The sequence below is a fragment of the Hemiscyllium ocellatum genome, chromosome 12, assembly GCF_020745735.1.
Source record: "Hemiscyllium ocellatum isolate sHemOce1 chromosome 12, sHemOce1.pat.X.cur, whole genome shotgun sequence".
Taxonomy (NCBI): Eukaryota; Metazoa; Chordata; class Chondrichthyes; order Orectolobiformes; family Hemiscylliidae; genus Hemiscyllium; species Hemiscyllium ocellatum.
The window spans coordinates 76,652,837-76,671,042 of record NC_083412.1 but is presented as its reverse complement, the minus strand read 5'-3'; the positions used below and the strand labels follow the sequence as shown (position 1 = coordinate 76,671,042).

Sequence of the window (18,206 nt, the reverse complement as noted above, 5' to 3'; positions counted from 1 at the left end):
TTAACATTTTAAAAATGGTTAGTCTTATTTATTGATTTTTCTTTCTTTTAATTGGCAGAGAAGAACCAGAAAAATATTTGACCTTTGCCAAATGTATGGGAGAAAGTGTTAGAAGTCTTATAACAGTGACAGAGGAACACATGGCACGGTGCACTGGATGTACGTGTAAAAATGCTTGTTTAAAAAAATAAAAATGCATCTTCAAGAACAACACCATTACAGTGACTCAAGTATTTTCCATCAGTGGTATTGGGAGTACTAATTTATATGGATCTGAAATTTAACAATAATGTTTATTCTGTAACCAGTTTAAAGCCAAACACAACAACCAACTAATCAGTAGTAATTTTGTACTATTGTAGTAAATTTTGTAAGTCTGGGACAAGGATATTGCTAGTTAAAATCAGTTTGTTTTGTTGCCAATACCAGATTAGTTTAAAAGTCTAGATTTAGATGAAATCATAATGCTGTAACATGAGTACATTTTTCTAAACCTTATCCTATATTTATTACCTTATCGAGCAGAAGTTATATTCATCCATTGGGAATATATTATATGTAAAATGCAATGTTTCATCTATTGCTTAATTGAAAATGTCATTAGACTGTATGAAATCTGTATAACCATGTACACTTCTACATAGTACTGTTTTAGCATTCAATCTTTGAGGCACATATCAGACCCATATATGCCTGGTGCCACAAATTGTAACTGATAAATTGTACTTCAAGAGTAGCCTTTTACTTTGATTTTTCCTGAACTTTGTTTAAATAATAGTAAAATTTTTTTAGAGATCTTTTCATTAATGTCTCCATTTTAACTCTGGTTTCTTGTCACCTGTTCACCTTCCATCATCCTTCTGGCCACCAAGCATTTATGCTTTTTAAAAAATGTTCCTTCAGCAGTTAACTAGATACTTGTTAGTTTTCTCTCCCAATTTAAGATGAAGATATTTCTGTCCTGTGCATCAAGTCAAGTTTCTTTGTACATTTGCTGACTTGCCCCTCTTCACTGCCTGTAGCCACCGCTAGCATCCCTCTGTTATTCAAACTGTATTTTCATTTGCATTTTGCTAGCTGTTGTTTAACCACATGAATAGGAGGTTCGTAACATAGATCCTTTGGAAACTCTGGATGTAATGATGCAGATGTAAAACGAGAAGGCCTTGTTGGAAATGCTGTGAACACCCTTGGATAAACAGGAGTTTAACCAAGGTGGGACAGTCTCATTGAGTTGGGCGACTAAGGACTGTCATCTCTGGGCTAGAATGACCATGTCAAAAGCTGAGAAAAACAGCAATCATGAAGAATGTCATTTGTGACTTTAATTAGTGCTGGTTCAGTACTATGGTAGGGAGGGAAGCTTGATTAAAGTGATTCAAGCATAACCAATTGAACATTTAATTTTCTACATCACAGACATCACTTCGAAAATATTTTATTGGTTGTAAAACATTCTGGATTTTTTAGACCATGTTAGGCCCTAGATTAAATGCAAACCGGTCTTTTATGTCACCATAATAAATAGGAATCTTAGAGATAAAGATGATGAAACTTTGGTTTCTTCCATATTGGTCTTGCGTTTTTTATCAGTTACCACATTTAGGAGGCTAGCATTAGTAGGACTTACTTGGATGCCAACCAAAAATAGTTAATATTCTCTATGTATTTACATAGTAAATGATTTGTATATAAAATGTTGTGTATTCAAATCCTGCAAATCTGATTTACAAATATATCTAATGCATTGTTTGAACATATTTTAATATGCAATAGTTGTCACATAGTAGCAAAAGATTTCTTCATCTGCTAACTTCACAACAAATTTGTAAAATTTAACACCACTTATTGTTGTGGATTTTATTGGATTTGTTTTATGATTATCTTGTCTGATACAATATTATTAGATCTGAATATTGTCTTGTCTTGTTGTGCTATCTACAATAACCAATTAGGGATGGCAGCACTGTGGCAGGGTTGCTGTTACTGTCCTTAAAACTGATATAGATTTGATTTCAGGACTCACCTGATTTCTTAGTACGAATACAATTCATGAGCTGATTGTCCAAGTATTACATAATGTCCTTCAATGGTAAAAGAAGACACATTTGTATTTGTCGGCCTAGCATCTTTTTCACTTTGTGAAAAGAAGCAGGAGACAGATGTAACAAAAAAATTGAATGCCTGTCATTCGCTGCCCAACTTCACGTTTTTTGAGCAGTATGTGACTTTTCTTGAAGTAGGTAAAAGCTCTGTTAAAATTTTGAAGTGAGAGCAGTACATCCAGTTTTAGGAGCTTCACACAATGTTGATCGAGCATTTGGCTGCAGGCTACTTTGAGGCACTCAGAGATTTTTGTTCCATTTGTAGGATGACGGTGTTGCAGTTTGGGCCAGCATTTATTGCCCATTTCAGGTTCCCTTCAGACAGTGGAGGTAGATTGCTTTCAGAACCATTGAGGTCCATTTGCCCACAATGCCATGAAGGAGGGAGTTTCAAAACTTTGACCCAGCAATGCTGCATGAATGGCAACATATTTCCAACTTTGGATGATGCATGACTTGGAAAAGAACTTACTGGTGGTAGTTTTGCAATGCATCTGCTCCCCTTCTCCTTCCAGATGGACGTGGTAATGGCATTGGAGGGTGATGTCTAAGGAGCCTTGGAGAGTTTCTGCAGTACATCTGGTAGATGATGCACATTGCTGTTACTAAGCACAGATGTTGTAGGGAGTTGTTTGTGGATTCAATGCCGGTGAAGCATGTTGCTTTGTCTGGGATGGTGTCAAACTTCCTGTGTATTGTTGGAGCTGCACTCATCCAGGCAAGTAGGAATTATTTCATTACATTCTCGTGTTATGTATATTTTGGACAGGCTTTTGGGAGTCAGGATATGAATTACTCGCTGTCATATTCCTAGTCTCTGACCTTCACCTGTATCCACAGTCTTCATTTGACTAGTCTAGTTCTGTTTCCGGTCAGTGGGAAACCTCCAAGATGTTGATAATGAGGGTTTTAGTGGTAATTTAACCATTGAATGTCAAGGGTCACTGGTTAGATTCTTTCTTGTTGGAGAAGGTCACTATCTGACACTTGTGGAGTGTGAATCTGGAATCCTGCCGAACCTGGATTTTGTAACATCCTTCCTGCATTTGGACACAAACTACTTCAGTATCTGCAGAGCTGTGAATGGTGCTGAACATTGTGCAAACATTGGCGAACATCCCCATTTTTCATCTTAAAATGGAGGGAAGGTCATTGATGAAGCAGCTGAAGATGATTGGGCTAAGGACACTACATTGAAGAACTCATGTAGAGATGTCTTGGAATTGAGTGACCAACCTTCAACAATTGCAACTATCTTGTTTTGTGCCAGATATGACTCCAATCAGCAGAGAGGTTTACCCTAATTCTTATTGATTCCTGTTTTACTCGGGCTCCTTGATGCCTTGATATCAAAGGTAAGTATGCTCGCCTCACCAGTGGGATTCAGCTCTTCTGTTTATGTTTGAATCATGGCTGTAATGAGGTCTGGAGCTGAATGGCCGTGACGGAACCTTAGCTGGACATCAGTGAACGGATTATTGCTAAGAAAGAGTTCCTTGATAGCACAATTGATGGCATTTCCATCACTTTACTGATGATTGATCAGAACATTGGTCAGGTTGGATTTGTTCTGCTTTTTGTCTACAGGACATATCTGGTAGATGCCAGTGCTATAACTGTATTGAAACACCTTAACTAGGGATATGCTATGATCTGGAGCACAAGCCTCCAATACTATTGCTGGAATGTTGTCAGGGCCCATAGCCGTTGCGGAATGCAGTGTCTTCAATTGTTTCTTGATATCACATGGAGTGAATCAAATTGGTTGAAGACTGGCAACTGTGATGCTGGTGATATCTGGAGGAGGTTGAGATAGATCACCCACTGAGCAGTTCTAGCTGAAGACTGTTACAGATGCTTCACCCTGAGTTCCTTTGTGGAGATTTCCCCTCCAGTGAGTTGTTTCATTGGCCCCTACCATTCACAATTAGATGTGGCAGAACTGCAGAGCTTAGATCTGATCCATTGATTGTGGAATCAGTAAGGTCTATCGCTTGCTGATTTTGCTGTTTAGCACATGGGTAGTCCTGTTTAGTAGCTCCACCAGATTAACATGTCTTTTTCAAGTAGCCTGGTGCTGATTCAGACATGCCCTCCTGCACTCTTCATTGAAATATTGTTGATCCTGATACGCATGCTTCTCCTGGCCCTACACAATATTTTCCAAACTACTTGCATCACTCACTTGGCTCTGAAATGATCTCTTCCCCTTCCATTCCCCTTAAATACCTTATCTGGGCTGAGTGGTGATGTAACCAGTCTTTCCACACACCAATCTTGGATAAATTGTTTGTTCCTCTTGCTGGTTCCATAAGCTGACCTCCTGAATCCCCAAAGCACCTTCACAATTTACAAGGCACAAGTCAGGAGCATAGTGGAATTCTCTCCATTTTCTTGAATGGAACAACTTCAGTGTCAATCAAGAATCTCGATACCATGCAAGACAAAGCAGCCCATTTGCTTGGCATCCCACTGTGTCGTGTATACAAGATGCACTGCGGCCAAGCCTTCTCCTAAAGCACCTTCCAAACCTGCAACCTATACCACTTAGGAGGGCAAAGCAGCAGATACGTAGAAATATTACTTCCCACTAGTTTCTCTCCAAGCCACAAACATCTTGAATTGGAACTCTGATTCTTCACTGTCACTAGGCAAAATCCTGGAACTACCTCCCTAACAGAATTCTAGTTGTCCCCATACTCCCAAGAATTGCATGTGGTTTCAGAATGCAGGCAGCTCATGATCAGGACAATTACAGAAGTCAATAAATATTAGCTTGGCCAGGTACACCCACATTCAACGAAAGGATAAGTTATTTAAAAAGCAGACTAATTAATACGCTCTGCATTTGGCTACTAAACCATTGGAAATAATCAAAAAGCATTTCCCATTGTATTAATTGTTAAGATTACAGTTCAGGTAACCATGGCTTGTTATAATTTGATATGACTATCAATACATAGATTATTTGAGGTATTGATTGCAATTTTTATAATTTATGCAAAATTGATAGCATGGCTATTTTGCCTCAGTGTTGCTGTGGCATGATTTGAATTGTGTTAACGTGTATTTAATTATGTCACTTTTAAACCTCTTGTTCCAGCACTGAAGTCAGAGTATATCAAAATAGGGAAGGCCTTCTCAGATATCTCAGCATCATTTGCTAAAAGCACCTATCTTGGTAAAGTACATTGTTATACTTTGATTTTGCTTTATCAAATTAATAAGCATAAGGATCTGGTTTCAGCAATTTCAAAACATTACTTAGAAACGTAAGATTTAACTTCTGTTATATCATACATTGATGCATTAATTCACCACAAAAATGTAGGTTATACATGTAAATTTACCTGCACCTGGGCAATATTTTGGATGAACCTTGGAAGCCTCGAGTTTGATCTTCATAGTCTTTTCAGCTGCAGGCAGGATTCTAGAAAATGCTAACCTCTATATCTTTTCTGAAACACAGTGCACTCATTAGCTCACATCCTATGCCCTGTTCTCTTATTTGACTAAAATAAGTTCTGCTTACTTTAGGCTTCTCTCAGAGACTAAATTTCACAAGGCACCCAATTTCCTGTTTTACCCCTGCCCCCCTCCTCCTCCACTGGCTAAAGTGTCAGATGAGAGAAGTATCCTGAGGGGAAAAGTGGGGAGAGTCCTGCCACGATCAATGAGCTGATTAATCATTAATAGAATGCTGATTATATTTCTGCCCCTCTGGACACAAGGTTCTGCCACAAATCAGAGCCAACATCTAATTTTTTTTTAGATTAGATTAGATTAGATTAGATTACTTACAGTGTGGAAACAGGCCCTTCGGCCCAACAAGTCCACACCGACCCGTCGAAGCGCAACCCACCCATACCCCTACATTTACCCCTTACCTAACACTACGGGCAATTTAGCATGGCCAATTCACCTGACCCACACATCTTTTGGACTGTGGGAGGAAACTGGAGCACCCGGAGGAAACCCACGCAGACACGGGGAGAACGTGCAAACTCCACACAGTCAGTCGCCTGAGGTGGGAATTGAACCCAGGTCCCTGGCGCTGTGAGGCAGCAGTGCTAACCACTGTGCCACCGTGCCGCCCTATTGAGTTAAAAAAACACATAGGTTGATTTTATGTTTATGGGCATTTGTGACATGGTACTGTCAAACAGCAATACTGGAAGAGTGTAATTAATTATTTACGTTTTCTAAATGAATGATTTATTTTCAAGTGTATTTCACTGTAAAATACAATAGAATATGGCAAATAGCTTTTATTGGTCACCATAATCCGGCACTATTTTAACAATTCGACAATAAGAGAAGATGAAAAGATATAGCTTAAAGAGCCAGCTCAGAACCACCACTGCCTAGCCAGACCCAACCAACATGGATGTCTGGTGGTCCAAAGCTGATTCCACTTTGAATATCTTCAGATAGTTGCAAACGAGTTAGCACAGGGTGGATTTAGGAGGGCAATGCAAATAACACAAATAAACAAAGCAATCCTAATTTTTTTTATTACCCTGTTCTGTTGACACATCAACTGGCAGTAGTGTGCTAGTATTTAGTTATGGTGCAACTTTGTTCCAGCAAAGCAAATTAATATTAATTCAGAGCTGGAAGATGAAGACCAGGTGATCTCATACTACTTAGGATTGGACACATCCAGAATGCAACTTGAAAAGCATAGTGAACAATATTTATAAAATATCCAGATGTCTCAGACTGCTGTGTACATTTTGAGCCAAGCTAAAATTAATGTGAATAGAATACATTCACAGCTACCAGTGCTTTCTCAGCAACTGCACTTCTAGACATGTGGTCCACACCTGTATAGAGAGAGCCCGTAGAAAGATATTGAATTTCGAGCCAGGTTAATGAAATCTGTTTGACCATAGCCACTAAGACAACTACAAAATAGATAAGCATGCAGCAGCAACGAACAGTGCTGCTAAATACCACATTGTAGATGTTATTGTCATACCAACATAATACAGATTAAACTTTATGAAATTATTTTTCAAAAGGGAAAGAATCCATTGGAAATGCATTGGCATTTGTGGGAAAAACGTACGATGATATTGGGAATGTTTATTTTGATCAGGTAAATTGAGATAATTATGTGTAATTATTTGAAAATATTTACTGTTTATTCATTCTTTGAAAAATTTGTGTTTTCATAAATACTCCTTTGCAATGTAATAAATATCTGCTTCTTTCTCTTGCAGCCAAAGCAAGGTGTTCACTGTCTGTTGGAGATCAGTAAAGAGTATAAAGGATTGCTGGCCTGTTTCCCTGATATTATAAACATCCTCAAGGTTAGATTCAGGTTTCTTTTCTCTGAATTATAATATTAGGACACTTACAGAGGACAACGATGATCATGAGTAATTTATGGAGTTATTAAGGTACGCAGTAAGTCATGGCATAACTTAAAGAGGCTCTGATGTGGAGAAGCCAGTGTTGGACTGGGGAGGCCAAAGTTAAAAATCAGACAACACCAGGTTATAGTCCAACAGGTTATTTGGAAGCACTAGCTTTCGAAGTGCTGCTCCTTCATCAGGTGGATTCCACAACCACCTGAAAAAGGAGCAGCACTCCCATAGCTACTGCTTCCAAATAAACCTGTTGGACTACACCTTGGTGTTGTGTGATTTTTAAATTTAAATGGGCTCCCACTTTCTGTCCCCAAAAGTCTTGATTTTGAGTGTACATCAATCTACTTTACAATTAATATACTATACCTACATGAATAGTCATCATCAATTTTTCACCCAGAAATGCAAGTTTCCTTAAGAATTATTTTTATAGCTGGATCATATGATAGCTGAAAAGTGGACTGACATACAATCTTGCATATTTTTATAACTGGACAAAAGATCAAGTAAGCAATATGGATTGCATTGTGAAGATCGCATGTGCTTAAGACATGCCCACTCTTTGTTTTGAATACCAACAGCGTTTCAAAATAATGGCCAACGTTAATGATTCACTTTAATATTTGGCATTTAAGACAACTCACATTTTGGAGGGATTTTTTGAGATTTCAAAAGGTAAACTTATATGTCTACATCTGTGATGACACCATTTCCAGCTGAGGTTACTGTGCAACCACTGGTTTCAGGAACCCTTAAAGACCAGGAAGGTCAAATGAATTCTTCAAATTTTGTTTGGAAATGATGAGAAGTCCAATGAAGCCACTTGAAACAAAAACTGAGGCAACCTCCCTGTTGTGACTCATTCGATACAAGATAAACAGTAACAATGTGCTAGAAGCAGTTGTAAGGGACAGATTCAGATCTTCTACCGTTGGTATTTTGAAAGCATGACAGTTGGCATTGAATGCAGTTGACACAATATCATAAGCAATAGGCTAATCCATGAAATGTGCTTGTAAATGTCACTGTGTAGTTTTGTCGGTCTGCAAACTGAGTGGATCCCAATAGGTACTGATGAGAAGATATAAGAGAAATTGTTTATGGCACTAATTGATATCCATTAGTAGGTACAATTATAAGAAGGTTTAAAACGTACTTTGGTTTCTCTTATTTTTCCTCATTGGCAATAATTTCACATTGAATTTTATGATAATATGGTTGTTATTTACAACAACCTTCCCACAAGTACTCAATTCTGTTACCTGTCACGCTTCACCACTCAAACCTGAATTTTAAAAAATGCTTCTTTTCTGAACATATAAAGTAGCCATAAACAAGCAGATATTGAGAAATTCTTCGACAGGTCAAGGATTGGTGTATTCCTAAATCCACTAAATACTCATGCATTATGAAGTCCAGCAAATTATTTAAGGTCTGTTTTTTAAAAAAATCCTGTATGATAAAATTTAAGAGAATCTGAATTTGGCAAATCTCAGAGAAAAATCACCATAACATCAGTTGCAGGCAGCTGGGAGGTGGTACTGACAGGTGGGAAAATAGGAAGGAAATTGAGGCAAACATCCTATAGTGGAGGGTTGTGGCAGGAAGTCCCTGCCCATTCTCCTTTATATTCTTCCGGAAGGTGGGTGCGATTTGCTTGGATTTTATGTGCAAGAGTGTAACAACAAAGGTTGACATTATGACTGAAATCACATCAACAAGTTGGGTTTTGCAAACGGAAATGAACATTTTATTTTTAAACTGAGAATTGCTTTGCATTGCATCAGCTCTATTTTCTTGATAGTTTCTCTCAAATAACCTTGCTTTTAAAAGTAACTCTCTCGCTGACATCCATTCTCACGCTTTCCTTGCCAGTTGCAATTGTGTTAAATTGTGTGATATTATTAATGAACGCTAATAAATTTGTTAGTAATACCATACATTGTAATATTAACCTATTATCTCGAGATTTTTCCACACTAATATGATTTATTGTCAGCTTAGCAGAAACCTATTTCTTCATTTTAAACTGTAAGCTCTATAATATATTAATGAGATAAGGATGTACGAATCAAGATGTTTATATTTATTCACCAAGAATTCATTACAATGAATTGCATTACACTGCTTCATTTTGGATATTATTAACCATGTTGGTTTTATGAAAATTAAGTATGGATACTGAATCATAAATGAGCAGGAGGATATTAATACTTGATAGTATTGCAAAGGTAACTCTTCCAGCACAGAAGTTATAAAAGGAAAACATACACAGTTTATCATCTTCTTTTGGTGCACAAAGTTTTACGTATACCTTATTACTGCATTGTGTCAAAATATGCTCAGGCCACAATAACAGGGTTCGGCCATAAACAAAGATCAGTACTACATTGATGCAAATGATTCCTAATCCGATCTTTAGTTTGGATACTTCAGAAGGAATCACAAATGTAGCAGCTTTAAATACAGAAAAAATGTGAGCTATTAAGTAAAAGAATATCGTTGAAACGGTTCCGTTTTCTTCAGAATCCCACAGCAGCAACAGTAGAATAAAAGAAAATGTCAATTTCAATCCATATGTAGATTTTGGTGTAATCACAAACATGCCTTGCTGCAGAATCCAACATCTGTGGCGATAATGGTCCTTCCAGTACAGTAAAGAAACAAAACATACACCTGCAGTTGAGACTATTACGAAGTGAAAGTCAGACAGCCAAGTTGGACCAGGTTGAAATTGATACTGGCCAGGTTGCAACAGCATACCCATCTCGATAGCACTGACAATTTGAACAACAGCTTCTGTAGTGAACGCCACAGCAAGACTAAAAATGCCCACTTCTGTGAAATGTGACATATGACGACATTGATCCTTACTTGCACCAGTCTCCAGGAAGAGAATAGTACAGTTCATTGTAATGCACAATACAGCACAGAAAAGACAGAGTGCTCTCCATTTAAAATCCTCTGGACTGTTCAGGGTAATGAGGAAAATACAGGCAAATCTGAACAGTAGTTCCAACCAGCGCAGAACAGGATTCTTCATCCTTGCAACATCCATTTTGAAGTCAGGTTTATTTTGTATAAAAAGTCTGGTTTTAAGATAAAATTTTAAGTAACTTTAAACTCACTCAGTTGTGTTTCACTTTAATGCTTGCACTTTAATCCTCCTTCCCACACACAACTGGAATCTATCCTCCTCCTCCTCGTGTTGACTGCTTGCACATTGAATAAATGCAAACCTGACACCAAATGATGCTGCTTTGATTGGCTCACTTGGTAATCTTTCATTCAAAATAACTGCATTCAAATCCTACAAATGAAAATAGGATCATTATATTACATTATCATTTTTTATACCAACTAAACTCCATTTATCTTGAAATAGTAACTAATATAATCTCTAAACCAAAGTCACAAAATCTATATAATGTATTACCATTTTGCTTGAAAAATTGGTATGTTTGATTTTAAATATAATGCCCAGAACTATGACAAGTGCATATGTTTAGATTCTTTGTCAAAACAAAGTGCTAATTGGGTAGATTTTCTTTACTCTGCTTGTGGAATTTGAGGATATAGTAGCTGAGAAATTTAAATCTACTTTTGTGCTAGGAGGGCTCATTTTTGTGCTGGGTAGCACAGTGGTTAGCACTGCTGCCTCACAGTGCTAGGGGCCCGGGTTCAATTCCAGCCTTGGGCGACTGTCTGTGTGGAGTTTTCACATTCTCCCCGTGTCTGCGTGGGTTTCCTCTGGGTGCTCCAGTTTCCTCCCACAGTCCTAAGATGTACAGGTCAGGTGAATTGGCCATGTTAAATTGCCCATAGTGTTAGGTGCATTATTGGGGGAATGGGTCTGGGTGGGTACTCTTCGGAGGGTCAGTGTGGACTTGTTGAGCCGAAGGCCCTGTTTCCGCACTGTAGGAAATCTAATCTAATAAAAAAGAGGATTCTGCAAATTGGGAATGACAGTGCTGAAAATATTGCATACAATCTTTCCATATACTAAACCATCCATATTCCAAACCATTCATAAAATTAAGAGTAATTGGAATGACTACACAAGCTTAACTTGTGGATTTGCCAACGTTCAATCAGGTTTCAAAACAAAATAGGGTGTTCAAACTTAACTGGTCACAGCAGCAGTGAGCTATAGCGAAAAACAGAAACAATCAAAACAAGTATTTGGCCAGAGCTGTATTCCACGCAAATAAAACAGTGCAGATTAACCCTGTTGAGAACTGAATGTCTTTTGGAATTTGCACACTGAAAATAAAAAATGATTTTTTTAAACATTGTGGATAGTGTGGAGGACGAATGTAGATTGCAATGGGACATTGACAGGATGCGGAGCTGGGCTGAGAAGTGGCAGATGGAGTTTGACATGGAAAAGTGTGACGTCATACATTTTGGAAGGTCGAGTTCGAATGCAGATTACAGGATTGTAGGCAGTATGGAGAAACAGAGGGATCTTGCGGTCCACATCTATAGACCTCTCAAAGTTGCCATCGAAGTTGATAGGGTTGTTAAGAAGGCATATGGTGTGTTGGCTTTCATCAGCAGGGGGATTGGGTTTAATAGCTGTGAGGTTATGCTGCAGCTCTTGGAATATTGTGTTCAGTTCTGGTTGCCTCATTATGGGAAGGATGTGGAAGCTTTAGAGAGGATGCAGAGGAGATTTACCAGGATGCTGTCTGGACTGGAGGGCATGTCTTATGAAGAAAGGTTGAGGGAGCTAGGGCTTTTCTCATTGGAAAGAAGAAGGATGAGGGGTGACTTGATAGAGGTGTACAAGATGATGAGAGACATAGATACAGTGGATAGGCAGAGACTTTTTGCCCAGGATGGAAATCGCTATCATGAGGGGGCATAATTTTAAGGTGATTGGAGAAAGATTTAGGGTAGATGTTAGAGGTAGGTTCTTTAGTGGTGAATGTGTAGAATGCACTGCCAGCAGTGGTAGTTGAGTCAGATATATTCGGGATTTCAAGTGGCTCTTGGATAGGCACATGGAAGATAGTACAATGAAGGGTATGTAGGTTAGGTTGATTATAGAATAGGGTAAAATGTTGGTAGAACATCGAGGGCTGAAGGGCCTGTACTGTGTTATGTTCTATGTTTAACATGGTAGTGAGACTTCACATTTCTCTGATATTGGGCCGCATTTACTTTGAGCATCTGAAGATTGGGCTATTGCTGTCACTCAGTTGACTGATAGAAGGTTACCAGGAGGAGAGGCAGGTTGGGAGATAGGGGAAATAGTGACTTGAGGGTAATGGTAATGAGAATCTTATGTCAGAAAGCATTGTAAGAGAGGCTGGTGTGCATTGGTGAACACAAATGGCAATATTTGCAAAGGAACCAAGTTCTTTGAATGTGAGGCCCAGACTCCATGTTCAGCTTTTTATTTGGAGTAACCTGGTAGACTGCCTGTCAGATAAACCAGGTGTGTGCATTTATCTTTTTATAATTCCTTCTTGGGGTGTGGGTGTCCCTGACTGGATCAGCATTTATTGTCCAGAGACAGTCAATTGTCAACCACATTGCCATTAGTTTCAAGTCAAATGAAGGTCAGACAGCTGAGTTCCTTCTCTGAAGGACATTAATGAACCAGATTGGTTCTCCTGACAATCAATAATGGTATCATGGTCATCTTAATTCTTATTTCCGTATGTTTACCAAATTCAAATTCTACCAATTGCCTTTTTGAACCCGGGTCTCTGAAACGTTACACAGGTCTCCGAATTAATTGTCTAGCGAAAATACCACTAGGCTATTGCCTCCAATTGTGGTCCAAACATAGCTGGAGCTGTCAGCATTTCACTCAGGGCAATCCAATGTTGTGGTGGGGTCGATAAACCAGTGTTAGGCCTCTTATTTGAATTTGCAACAGGACTATAAATGCTGACTGGATTTTCAACATTCAGCATTCTGTTGATTTTGTGCCTTTTTAATAATGTGAGCCTCTACCCATTTTATTGGAGACTTTGGACCCTCTTATAAAAAATAGGTGATACACAGCCCAGTTTCTATAGGCGACTGTGGCTTCACTTTTGATCTTACATCTATGTATATCTGTACTTTTATCTGCTTCATATTTCACAATGGATTGTACTTTTAGTAGCTCTCTAACTTTTCCATGGTTTCTTATACCAATTATATAGTAAAATTCCATAATGCTTTTCGTGAGGCAAAAAACTAATTTTTTTTGCCACATGACAAGCTAGGTTTATGTTTGTAACTCCAAACACAAATTTTCAGTCAGAGTATTCTTCTACCCCTTGTTAAATCATGCTACTATTCTTGCACTGCCCCAGGAGTCCACATAATATGCTGAGTGAGTCTCTAACTGGCCAGTGTTAAAACCCTGGGTCACAGTGGATGGAAACATTACCTATTGAGGCATTGAATCTGCCTCAAAGGAGACTCCCTGGTGATGTTTTTATTTGGTGAGCAGTTCCAGTATGCAAAAAGTAAGTACTGCCAAAAACGAAATTCCCTGCCTCTAAAAGGTAGGCCTTCTGCAAACTCCAGGATCTATCATCCTCCCTTTCATGTCATCTTCAACCTTCTTGTTGCCTGACCTTCATATATACAATTATTGCTTTTGATTTGAAAGTGTTGCAATTTATAATTAATGAGATTTTTTTTACATTTCAAAAAGGGTGGAGCTGGAAATGTACAGCATGTCAGGCAGCATCTGAGGAGCAGGAGAGTCAATGTTTTGGGCATAAGCCCTTCATCAGGAATGCATCTTGATGAAGGGCTTAAAACGGTCGAGTCTCCTGCTCCTCAGATGCTGCCTGACCTGCTGTGCTTTTCCAGCACCACACTGTTCGACTCTGATTCTTCAGCATCTGCAGTCCTCACTTTCTCCGAGTTTTTTTTTAAATAACTAAACAGATTTTAATGCATTGCTGTAGATGTACTTCAGTTGAAAAACGTTTTGTGATGTTTTCTTCCCAGGGAGCAATAGAAAAGGCTCATGAATATGAAAAACTTGCTCAAGTCAACAAAGTCACAATGAAAGAAAAGGAAGCCATAGTTTTCAAAGCTGGAGTCGTGTCTTCAACTATACAGGGTATGAACATTTTTAAATTGTCTAGGTTTTCTTGATAACGACTTCTTAGGAGTCAATCTAACCTCCTCCTCAATCAGGTAGAAATTGAGCAAGTGCAAAGATTAAATTAGCGTTGTCACAATGATTCCCTGCCACATCCCAAATTGCAGTATTCCCATTCCCCACTATTTTTACTTGCCAAATCTAAAAGGCATAATTCAAATAAGAGACAAGACTCATAAACATTTCCAGCAGAGTCCCCTGGTGACAAGCCTTTGACAATGGATACTCTGGCATTGGGAAAGTCAAGGAAGTGAATTATATATTTTCTTATGTTTCGTTTGGACTGGAAAAAAGAAACAAATTTCTTCTTTTTGCTCTGCAAGGAAACCATGGACTTCTCATATTGCTGCAACCTCCTCAAATCCATACTTACTGTGGCCTGGGTCCCCAGCAGCAGTTAACTATTGAGTAATTTTGACTCCCATCTACTGGTAGTAAAGTCAGTACTCCTGACTTCTGGCAGGAGATGGTGTTGGGTCAGACCTGTGATTCAGCATGGGAAAGGTAGTTCACCACCTACTTCAGCCTCCCCACATCCCTACTATTTGTCAAGGATTTTAATTGGTCATATAAAAACAACAGCTAAAGCACAGATGACACTACAACAGGGTTCCAGTCTGGCTCAATTAATAATGTACTCCCACAAGATCCTGCTGTCAATTCCACCCTTGTTTAATTTCCTTCCAAAAATTCACTCTTCCTGGCTTTTACTTTAAATCAATTTTAATTATAAAAGTGTGATTTGCTTTGGAACACTGCACTGACTTTTCTGTGCAATGTTGGGGGTTTCCCTGTTTTATTTTTAAGTAGGTGTTAAAGGTCTGAATGAAGTTATTGAGCTCAACATCATCTTTTTGCAGTTGAACAAACACTTCTCGGTATAATTATAAACTTAGCATGCTCCAGCTTAGTCAGAATTTCCATGGCAGGCTGACATCCTTGATGGAGTCAATAATTGTCACTGTTCGAACTCAAAGAAGACAGAATATAAATTGTTCAGCATATTCTGCAATGCAAATATAACAATCAATAATCTTTTTGAAGGATGTAGCCTTTTACATTAGTCTCAGAGTACAAGAATCATTGGTTACTTTATTTCTTCCTGAATAGTGAACTGCTGGAAAGAAGAGATTGTTGCTATAAACACTTGCATTCTCCAAATGCTGAATTCTTGACAGACTTGCATTTAAAAGTGAGAAATTCTCACTAAACAGTTGCGTTTGAGAACTTTCAATTCAGTAACAATGTTTAATTATTTTTGCAGCTGAAATCAATCACTTTAACCGTGAGCTTACTAATGACTACAAAGAAACAATTCAACATTTTCTGTATGAACAGGTTCAGATGTATAGCAAGGTAAATATTTCATGATCCATGACCTGCACTACAGTATTATTGAAAATTTTTGAATTTTATTTTCTCAAGTTCAGTTTATTGAAATATGTTCCCATCTTCCAAAAGGATCAATTGTTTTAGAACTATACACTTAATGAATTGTCTCATTAAAGTGATCTTCAAAATCATAACAGAAAGAAATAATACCACATTTTGAAGCAGAAATTGATTAAATATATTTTGACTTTGGACCTGGAGTAGGAACAATGAAGGGAATCTTTGACCAAAAAAACAAATCTTCTGTAAATATTTAGAGGTGAACAAGAAAATTGACATATATGTCATAGACAATGGCCAATCATGTTTATTATCAAAACTTAACAGATATATCATTGAAATATGAACTTGACAGTAAAGATGTGAGATTTATCTGGAACTTACTTGGGATCAAATAATGCTATTATTGCTAGATTATTAATCTAGAGACCTGGGTAATGTTCTGGAGACATGGGTTTGAATTCCACTATGGCAGATGGTGGAACTTGATCTAAAAATCTTGGATGGCCTTGAAACCATTACTGATTGTCAGAAAGACCCATTTGGTTCAATAATGTCCTTGGGGAAGGAAACTGCCAGCCTTGTCTGGTCTGTAGAGTACTCCACATGCACAGCAATGTGGTTGAGTCTTAACTGCCACTAGGACTAACACTAAAAATGCCCACACGTCATGAATATTTTTTTTAAAATCAGATATGTTTTCAAGTGAAGATAGGGCTAAGTACTCTTGCCACTATCATGTCTGTGCACAGATCAAATATTCAGAGAACTAGATGTACTTCCAGTGGTAAAATTGCAAGCACCGTTTACAAAGCTTCTAAGTTTTATGTCATCTGCAAACTTTGAAATGACACCTGCACTAAGATCTATGTCATTAATATAAAGGAGGAAAAGTCAGAAGTCCCAATACCAATTCCCCTCTCTATCTTCCTGCTGTCCAAAAGATATCCATTGACTGTTACTGTTTCCTATTATTCTGCCAATTTTATAGCCATCGAATCATAGAGATGTACAGCGCGGAAACAGACTCTTCAGTCCAACTCGTCCATGTCAACCAGATATCCTCACCTAATCTAGTTCCATTTGCCAGCACCTGGCCCATACAATGCTGCAATTGTACCAGCCTGCACTACTTCCTCTGGCAGCTCATTCCATACACACACCACCCTCTGCATGAAAAAGTTGCCCCTTAGATCCTTTTTATATCTTTCCCCTCTCATCCTAAACCTCTAGTTCTGGACTCTCCCATCCAAACGAAAAGATTTTGTCTGTTTATTCTATCTATGCCTCTCATGATTTTATAAACCTCTATAAGGTCATCCCTCACCCCTCAGACCTCCAGAAAACAGCCCCAGCCTATTCACCCTCTCCCTATAGCTCAAATCATCCAACCCTGGCAACATCCTTGTAAATCTTTTCTGAACATGAGCTACAACGTTTGTCACAGTCTAATGTATGGTATCAAACATCTTTTGAAAGTCCATGTACACCACATCAACAACCTTGCACTCAGCGACTCTTTCTCTCACTTCTTCCAAATAAACTCCAGCAAGTTAGTTACATTTGTCTTCTCCTTTAGAACTCCATCCCAGATCTTCTGAAACAATCTCTTGAACTTCTTCATTTCTGACAAAAATTCATCCGCCTAAAATGTAACTCTATTTCTTTCTTCACTGATGCTGAGCTCAGATCAGCTGAGCATTTTCTGCATTTTGTTTTTTTTAATTGAGAGAGTTCATTGGTCAGAAAGAATGGGAGACAAAAACAAAATGAAGAAAATAACGCAAGACTCGAACACAATGGAAGATCATTTTATTTTCAATAATTAACCTTTGACATTGCAATATTAGTAATATATACATTTCTAATCTGAATTTATATTTATTTTACAGATAACAGATAAGTTGAGAGAGGCATATGCTCGCTTTGAATTCTAATGGCTCCCACCAGACTCTTAGACCTCTTCAAAAAGTTACAATTTTGTAATTTGACATATAAATTTTTTGTAAAGTCCCAAATTTATTAACTTATATTTTCAGTTTTACTACTTGTGTTGCTTGCAATATTTTGCCACCAGCTCCAGTAATTACTCCTTTATTTGCTTCCGTTTAATTCTGATTGAACTTTTGCAGCATTAACAAAACATTTCCTGACAATTAAATCCAGCTATTCTGAGGCTCTTTGCTGGAACTGTAAAGAAAGTTTGTTGCAACA

At 38.1% G+C, this 18,206-nt stretch overlaps 1 protein-coding gene across 2 annotated transcripts in view; it reads left to right on the top strand.

Moving 5' to 3' along the window:
• Positions 1–18,002, top strand: part of LOC132820840 (sorting nexin-9-like) — a 93,119-nt gene extending 75,117 nt beyond the window's left edge. For both annotated transcript variants that reach the window (XM_060833185.1, XM_060833186.1), the window contains exons 12-18: positions 59–159; positions 5,209–5,286; positions 7,130–7,206; positions 7,331–7,420; positions 14,444–14,558; positions 15,865–15,956; positions 17,885–18,002. In XM_060833185.1, the coding sequence (XP_060689168.1) occupies positions 59–159; positions 5,209–5,286; positions 7,130–7,206; positions 7,331–7,420; positions 14,444–14,558; positions 15,865–15,956; positions 17,885–17,929 (598 nt within the window). In that variant the 3' untranslated portion in view covers positions 17,930–18,002. The remainder of the gene's footprint in view (positions 1–58; positions 160–5,208; positions 5,287–7,129; positions 7,207–7,330; positions 7,421–14,443; positions 14,559–15,864; positions 15,957–17,884) is intronic.
• The last annotated feature ends 204 nt before the right edge of the window (positions 18,003–18,206 follow it).